The sequence below is a fragment of the Oryza glaberrima genome, chromosome 12 (genome assembly GCF_000147395.1).
Source record: "Oryza glaberrima chromosome 12, OglaRS2, whole genome shotgun sequence".
Taxonomy (NCBI): Eukaryota; Viridiplantae; Streptophyta; class Magnoliopsida; order Poales; family Poaceae; genus Oryza; species Oryza glaberrima.
Window position 1 is genome coordinate 17,552,073 of NC_068337.1, and position 8,879 is coordinate 17,560,951.

The following is an 8,879-nucleotide window of genomic DNA, read 5'->3' on the forward strand; positions in this document are numbered from 1 at the left end:
AACAAACACATCAACTATAAATTTTATTTTCAAGCAATTACTAAAATAAGAAAAAAAATCACAATATAGCAATACAATAACAAACTCCTTTTTCAGAACTACAACAACAAACTCAACCTTAACATGCCTGCTATTAATACAGTCTAATTTTTAACTGCAAATTGAGGTATCAATATTCATGTGGTGATACCTATTTACCCGACTCGAATCATAGACTTAGCATGAGCATTTGTATTTATTAGAATTTAATCCCAAGAGGTTCTACATGCATGCACACGGGTGTGAGACCAATTAATTAAAGCACATGACCGTACTCACGCGAGGTTAGGTCTCTTATCTTGTCAAGGTACATGTGTACACGTTGGTACATGGTGTATGTATCAAAGTGTAGGTACGCTTTCAACTTGTACTCCAAATATCATTTAATCCTAAAAGAGAAAGTTTATATCATTATACTTTCAAATGTGTGTGTACTTTCAATGGTGTGCTTGACTCTTACACTCCAAACTTGACAGTTAATTAACTTAACTGATTATGGCGATGCCATCTCATATGTTCTTGTCACGATGAGTTAAATATTACTTCTGTTTCACATTATAAATTAATTTTATGTATTTTAAATCAAACTTGATCAAAACTATAAAAATAATTAGCGACATCTCGAATATTAAATTAGTTTCATTAAAACTAACATTAAAAATAATATATTTTCTAATAAACCCGATCAAACTAAAATAAGGTTTAATTAGAAAAAAAGTCAAAAGTCAAAGCGAGTAAAGTTTCTAAAGCCTTAATTCAGAGACATAGATCGACTTGGCCAACGTCCAACAATCAATTAAATTAGTTGACCAAGTTGCTTTCCCTCCTATCTGGACGATGAAAACGATAGAGTAGTGTACTACTCCCTCCGTTTCAAAATGTTTGATATCGTTGACTTTTTAAGTACGTGTTTAACCATTCGTCTTATTCAAAATATTTAATTAATTATTTATTATTTCCATATCATTTGATTCATTGTTAAATATACTTTCATGTACACATATAGTTTTACATATTTCACAAAATTTTTTGAATAAGACGAACGGTCAAACATATGCTAAAAAGTCAACGGTGTCAAACATTTTGAAAGGGAGGGAGTACTAATTACAGTGTCGATCACATCGACCAATGTTAAAACGTGAAGAAATTGCGAGCCTAATTAACTGCAGAGAGCGTCACCATAGAAGAATATTGTGTTCATTATGGTAAACATCTTAATTATTACAGACAGTTCCCCCGGTCATATGTACTCTTCCAGTGTCATGAATTAAACACGTCGCTTTAGATATATATGGACGCAATTGTCAAAATGCAAAATTGACAATTCACTTCCACACTACAAATTTTCGTCAGAAAATTTCAGATTAATTAGAAAATGTCCAAAGTACTTTATAAAAGTACCTTTTGGGGCAAATATATAATTATCATTTTCAAATATATCCATTCAATTAAATAACATTTCTGAAGTTACTCATCCAAAAAAGGCATGCTTTCATTGCTGGACGGAGTACGATTTTACAAACGTGACTTTCTACGTTGAAATATATATTGTAAGTGATAGGTAGCATTATGTCGTACCATCTCTCTTCTGAAAAGGACGGTGCCCTACAACACGTGTCGTCAAATCTCAAAATCTATAGATGCAAATATACCAAGATTTAAAATGTGATAATTATATTTGTCATAAAATAATATTTCATATAGTTATATTTTTCAATAATTTATATAAATATATACTTTTGAAAAGTAATTATAAAACATGTGCACGGGAGAATGTGTTGATATCCAAAACATTAACAAAAAATAACAAAGGCAGTGACCGGTAAGATGAATTTAGCTATAAAACTATTTTAGTTACTTATATATAGATGGCTAAAAGAAACCATACTTATGTAATACACGTACTTGTAATTTTATTGGGTTTGCAATGAAGAAAAAGCCCCGACCAATTTTATTAAGATTATATGAAGATGTTACATATTACAGCAAGTGTGACCATATATATATAAAACAATCGAAACTTAAACAAGGAAAGGGGTTAAATCCAAGAACAGAGACGAATTTCGCGTGGGTGATGGGGGGACTCAAGTCCCCTTACCTTACTGAATCATCACCATTGAGAGAAGGGGAGAGAGGAGGGGGAAGAAGAGGGGGAGAAGAAAGAGTAGGGGCTTGAGGAGGAAGAAGGAGATAAGCCCCCTCTATTAGAATTAGATCCGTCCCTACCCAAGTACTTCCTCCGTTTCATATTATAAGACTTTCTAGTATTACCCATATTTATATATATATTAATGAATCTAGACATATTAATATCTATATACATGTGGACAATGCTAGAAAATTTTATAACCTGAAACGGAGGGAGTAGATCTTAACTGGGTTTTGCTGGTAACAAATTAACTACTTTTGGCAAAACCAAATGGGAGTTATCCTTGGTGATCTTGTATCTCTTCCATTGTGATTCCTTCCAGACCAGTAGCACGCCACTCCCACCATGCATTCTTCGAAAATACACCAGGAATACGTACAGGTCACAATTATCATCATCATGATCATCGTCATCATCCACCTGTGATACGGCAGAGATGATTCCTAGTGTATTTTTCTTTTACTCTCTCCGTAAAAAAAAAACTCGTTATCTAGCTAGATTCGTTGTCCCTTGGTTGAGTGTTTTTTTTACGGAGGGAGTACGAATCATTCAGTCCTATACTGTGACAGTATTAATTACTGGTAATAGGTTTCCTCTTGATGGACAGTGACACTGAACTAACCAAAAAATGAAGATTTCACAGATAGTTTCTGTCAGCCTATATATCGAGCACAACTGCACAAGCAGTCAGTTAGTCAATAGGGCTGTTTTAAACGCAAGCTTACTGGATCACCATCAGCTCAGTCATATAAATCAAAATCAATAAGAAATGATCTTCACTCATTCATTGCATCTACAAATTAAAATATATATAGTGTGTTCAACATCCTTGGATGATTCAAACACTGCAAATATTTTAATCGCGCCACTTACTGTAGCATGCAAACGAACCTCTAGTTAAAATAACTCGTGTTAGTCTTAGTCTCATCTAGACAAACCAGAGTTTTAGTTGAAATGCCATCTCACCCATGTAGATGGCCCGGGACCGAGGCCTCTCTACTCTTTCGTTTCTCAGACGCATGCTTCCCTAATTATTAAACATCGTGTTTTTATATTTTTTATAAAAATATTAATTAAAAAAAATCATATTCATAATTAATTAATCATATATTAATGAGTTATCACGTTTTCCGTGTGCAGGAAAAGTTTTCCCAACCTTTACTATCCAACACAGACTAGATCTAGAGTAGCCTGTAGGTGTGCCCCAACTCTGTTTTCAACCATGACAAGAACTGGTATGGATGGAGTATGGACCATGCAAGGGACTAATCAGCGATTGATGTGGGATCGGTCACCTATGTGCTGATGACATCACTTGACAAGTCACCACCCTTTGTAAAATTTACTCAAAACTTTAAGGAGATGCCTATGTGAGTATATATTCTTATCTGTCAAAGAAAAACACAATTATTTTTCACCGGGAGACACATTTTAGTATTTTTGTTGGAGTCATTTTAGCACTGATAATCAACTTAATGTCGTTGCAAAATTCAGGGGGGGAAAAACTGTTCTAGGACCAATATTTAGACTGCACGTATAGAAAAGAAAATATGAACCTGATTTCAGGAAAAAAGCCCTCATGACGTCATAATGCCATTATTGATTCTTTCATTGTCAAAGTTGTAACATATCTACTTTGAGGATTACAAAAAGGTTATTAATCTGGTTTTACTAGAGCCAGCCTTAATAGCTACTCCCTCCGTTTCACAATGTAAGTCATTCTAGCATTTTTCACATTCGTATTGATGCTAATGAATCTAGACATATATATCTATCTAGAATCATTAGTATTAATATGAATGTGAAAAATGCTAGAATGACTTACATTGTGAAATGGAGGAAGTAGCTCCTCATAACATCGATCAAAATTTATACATTTGAAAATTATTTTGGTTCCCTTCACAGAAGCTTCACACAAAGAAGCTGAGACATATATTACAACATTACACTATATACTAGTCCAATCACATCTCCAAATTCACACTCTCCCATCCCATGGTTGCTCATTGCAGAAGAAATTAATTGATGTGTAGCCTCGCCGATGCGCAAGCACCGGGAGGCAATATGCATAGATCCTGCGTCGAGAAGGTCAGGAACTACACACTGATGTGGTCAGATCAATGGAGCTGTACATATGCAGCTTCTTCTTCTGATGTTTCTCGGTCATGTCCATGAGGAGAGGAGGAGGTCGACGGCAGCCGCCGGCCGGCCGCCGTCAGAGCGGCCTCCGGTGCGCCGACGACGCCATGAGGATGACCATGGCGACGACGAACATGAACAGCATGCTCCCCAGGAGAGTGTACGTCCGCCGCGACGATCTCCGGTACTCGCCGAACAGCACGATCCCCCACACCGTGCTCACCAGCGGCAACGCCTGCAGCAGAAATAATGTTCAGAAAAGTTCAGACACACGCCCCGGCCCATTCATGTTCAGAGTTTCAGAAAACCCATATCGTCTATGAATCTTCATCTTGAGGATCATTAATGCTTGCCTGATAAAATGTTCAAGTCATGTACTCCTCTCTCCAGGTCGTAAATATTTAACGTATAGGATAAGATTTGGTCAAATCAAAACTTTGGCCATTAATTTTATTTCAGAACAAGTTTATCCTAATCTGCACACACTAATTTTTAAACCAATAATTTTTTAAAAAATACTTTTTAAAAAGATAATGGGTAGAAATCCGGTCTATATATCTACAAGTGGATATATACAGCCAAATTGAGAAGTTACTGAATGTCAAATCCCAAAATTTTAATGAAATCTTATCCTAATCATCAAATATTTATAACGAGAGAGAATATCTCCCAAGAAATGCAAATTGAGCCGAGAAAGATCCTCTACAGTTGTGGAGATTATGGATACCATATACCTATAAGACGTGAACCTATATAAATCATCCGTCTCATAACTCATCTACTTTTCTAGCTTGTTTGCTACCCTTTTAGAATAGCAGAAATTTAGTTTCGACAGCAGTACTGCAGACGGCCTGGATTGAAGAAAGATGGTGTACCTGGACAGCGTCAGCAGCAGCATACCCAGCAGCCTGCCCAGCCATGAACTGGAACGCATTGCCAAGGCCACACACCATGCCTGCGACGAGAGCAAGATCCCTCCCCTTCCAATCCTTCAGGTAGGCCGTGAGCGACGACCGCGGCACGCCGACCATGGGGTGGTAGAGGAACCAGATGTTGAGGGCGATGCCGATGGCGAAGCAGGCGAGGGAGAAGTAGAAGAATGCAGTGTAGACCACCATGTGTGGGACACCTTTCAGCGTGTGCCATTGATCGTTGGTGGCCAGGTTGAACGCCGGCGAGAAGAGGGAGTAGCTCACGCCGGCGAAGGTGACGATGCCGAGGCCCAGGAAGGTGTTCGATCCCAGCACCTGAATGTGAAGTTTTTTTTTTCAGAAGATTTTGTCAGATGGAAATTAAAGATTCTGAATGTTTTTGGACAATGGAAGTATTAATACGGCATATGCACCACTTAAAGATGAATGTCGTGTTTGCGGACACTAGAGTTTAAATCCTAGTGGATGGAGTCATACACCCACGACGCTATGATCACACCAATGGTACTTAAAGTTAAAAAAGGTCTGAATTGGTGTTTCTTAATGTTATGTTGGAAATACATGGAAGATTGTGTCAGATAAAAAGGAATATTGTTCCTTAGAAATAGATAGATTTTCATTTTGTGCAATCTCGCTGACACTTTGTCTCCACTGCAATTACTCCACTGAATATCTGCAGTCCAATCTTAATAATCTTGATTTGGATTTTCGCTGATATTTAGTGTTAGTAGTATTATAAGTACCTACTTTAATAGATCTCTTCCCTTCAAGGTCAACTAGGAAATCAGCTGTTCCTGCCTCTATTTTCTCCACAGCCTGGGCAGCCTCTGTTATTTCAGGCTCTGGTTCTTCACGGTCCTTGGGTTCATCTGTCAATTAAAAGATTAATACACATAGCTCTAAGATGGTTATTTTTGGATTAATCACAAATGAGTTCATTGATCTGATTAGTACCTTTCTCAAGGAGGTTCTTGGTGAGTTCTTCATTTTCATTGTCCCTGTTAAGAGTTGAAGTTAATTATAATGTTTATTCAGATGAATTTACTGCGTTCTTATAATGTACTACTGTACAAATTATACATTGGTCGCGATTAGCAACAATCGAAAATTTTCAAACATAAGCAAACTATCTGATAAAATTGTCTTTTTGATAAAAAAAAAGGTCAGTAGTTCAGAAGTAAAATTTACGCAGAACTGCAGGAACTGATTCAATACATGAGTAAAAAAAAAATGAAAGAAGAGAGTTTATACCCATTGGTGTTGCTGTGGTTCACCATGGCACTAGACAGCTTCTCCTGGTTGTCAGAAGCATTGGAAGAGTGAACAAGAGATCCAAGGCAGGCTGCAATCAGAAAGCATCCAACACCGGGGAAAAGAATCTCGGCCTTGTTGATCCGGCCATCGAGAAAATAGTTCAGTGTTGTCCCTGGAAGAGAAGTTTGTCAATCACACCATACTGTCATTTTCAGATTCTGAACAGTACATGCTATACAAGCATCAGGCATCGTTCTTATTATCAGGAGAGCATATCACTCTGAATTTTTTTGTACCTATGACAACCTTCAGGCTTGAGGCCATGACCTCGGTGACCGAAAGCCCGACGAACGCCCACCCGTACTGCGTGGCCAGTGTCCCTAGGCCGTTAAACACGCCGCCCGACATCGCGAACAAGATTGAAGGCCAGTTGTCCTGCATCTTTATTTGAAAAAAAAAAGGTTATCCAGCATTGATCAACTGAAATTTTCAGAGTTTTCTATTAACACAAGCCTGATACACTGGGTTCACTTCCTTTTTTTAGATAATGAAAACAGTTTACATCTCTGGCCTCTTCCGACAGGAAACAAGGTTCACTTCCTTTTTTTTAGATAATGGATTGGAACCCGGCCTCTACATCCAACATGAATGTAAAAAACCAACAAAATTCACTTCCTAGTGACAAACCACAGTTTTTCAGAAAAGGTTGTACCCCATACCTGAAAAGTCTGAAAACTGAACTAGACCAACATACTGAATGTCTGAAATGAGCATCACTTCCTTCAGACTGACATGTCTAAATTCAGACAAGAATAACCGTGGGTACTAACCTGGGTGAGCTGTGTGAGGAAATTGGGCGTCTCCGGCGTGTCGGCGCCGATCTGGCCGAAGGTGAAGGCGACGAGGAGGGCGGCGAGGAAGTTGGTGATGGAGTAGTCCAGGTAGGTGTGCTGCGGGAGGCGGCCGCGGCGCTCCAGCACGGCGAGGACCACCGGCCATGTGCCCAGGAGCACCAGTGACACGCCCATCAGCGCAATGGCGCCGCCGATGTCCTTCACAAGATACATGATCTCGCCGGAGCCGGAGAAGAATCAGGGACAGAGTAATTACCTGCTCCATGAAACTCTGTCAGACTTGGTAAACGGTGTTACTCTGCAAAGTCAGTGAGCAACAGATCACTGTGTAAAGCTATGAACTGGAAAGAACAAGATTCAATCCAAACTCTCTGGGGGAAAGATTCATTAGGATTTTGTGTATTGCATTGAAGCCAAGAACATGAGAACAAAACAAACAAAAAAAAAGAACCATAGACTGAACTTTGGAAGATGTAAGAGAGGTGTGCCATGGGAATATGTAATCTCTGAAAGCGAAATACAAGTATACAGCTTCAGCTACATGGTTGCAGCTCAAGAACTGTTCAGGAAACAGCAGGGGTAGTAACAAAGAAGAATTGTTCACCTGAACTTTCCAAATTCCAACAACATATATAGATCAGATTCCTCTACAACAAGAGGCTAAAATAACTTAAAATTCAATCCAGGAACCAAAGCTTCTATCAGTCTCTGTTCTGCTGTACTATATAAGTGAACTCACATAAGGAAGGAACACTGAAGAGTGAAGCTGTAAGTCTAAAAAGAACAGCTTTGGATTGGAGTGGAAACATTACAAGAAGCATTTTCAACATCACCTGATAGGATTTCAGAAAGAAGACACAGAAAGATGCAGAGCATAATCCATGGGCATTACTCTCCAAAGATCTATGCTCTCCAAAACAATCTCTTCTATAAATAATTCTAGTCAACATGATCCAACACACTGTGTGAGCAAATAACAGAAAACACATGCACTTGCAGGAATAACAAATTAAGAAGTCAATGCACATGCACTTGCATGTTCTAACACCAAGAACATGTGAACCACAACGATTCCCATAAACTCTGGAAGAAGTGGAGAAGAGAAGCTTCATGTTCCTACATACCACAGGCCACAGCTCTAGGATTGCTCAAGATTCAAGAAGCACAAAGAAACCATCTCTGAGCTCAAGAACTGAACTTGAAACAGATCTAGCAGCCTTGTTAAATTATCTTGGAACAAACCAAAAAGCCCAGAACACACATTCACAGCAAAACACCTCAACAGTTTGTTCAAGATAAGTGCAGAAATAGCAACAAAACAGCTAGCTTTTTTTCATGCAAAGCAAAGAACTAATGAACATACCAAATAAACAAGGAAGAAGAACCAGTGAGTGCTAATCTTGTTGGCCCTTGTTACTCACTATGAGAGAGAGTGTGTGTATATATTTACAGAACTCCAGCCAGCATGTGCCTGAAAATTTGTGGTGCCTCTGGAAGCTTCACTGAGCTTAG

At 38.6% G+C, this 8,879-nt stretch overlaps 1 protein-coding gene across 2 annotated transcripts; it reads right to left on the reverse strand.

Moving 5' to 3' along the window:
* Positions 1-4,046: 4,046 nt before the first annotated feature.
* On the reverse strand, positions 4,047-8,879 carry LOC127757370 (ureide permease 2-like). 2 transcript variants are annotated; one of them, XM_052282872.1, is made up of 8 exons: positions 8,731-8,879; positions 7,344-7,623; positions 6,810-6,954; positions 6,511-6,685; positions 6,214-6,257; positions 6,007-6,128; positions 5,203-5,574; positions 4,047-4,562 (listed from the first exon to the last, which is right to left on the reverse strand). In XM_052282872.1, the coding sequence occupies exons 2-8, from the start codon at positions 7,578-7,580 to the stop codon at positions 4,404-4,406; spliced, it is 1,254 nt and encodes a 417-aa protein (XP_052138832.1). In that variant the 5' UTR covers positions 7,581-7,623; positions 8,731-8,879; the 3' UTR covers positions 4,047-4,403. The 2 variants fall into 2 exon arrangements, with proteins under 2 accessions (XP_052138832.1, XP_052138833.1); XM_052282873.1 differs by having other exon boundaries at positions 8,789-8,805.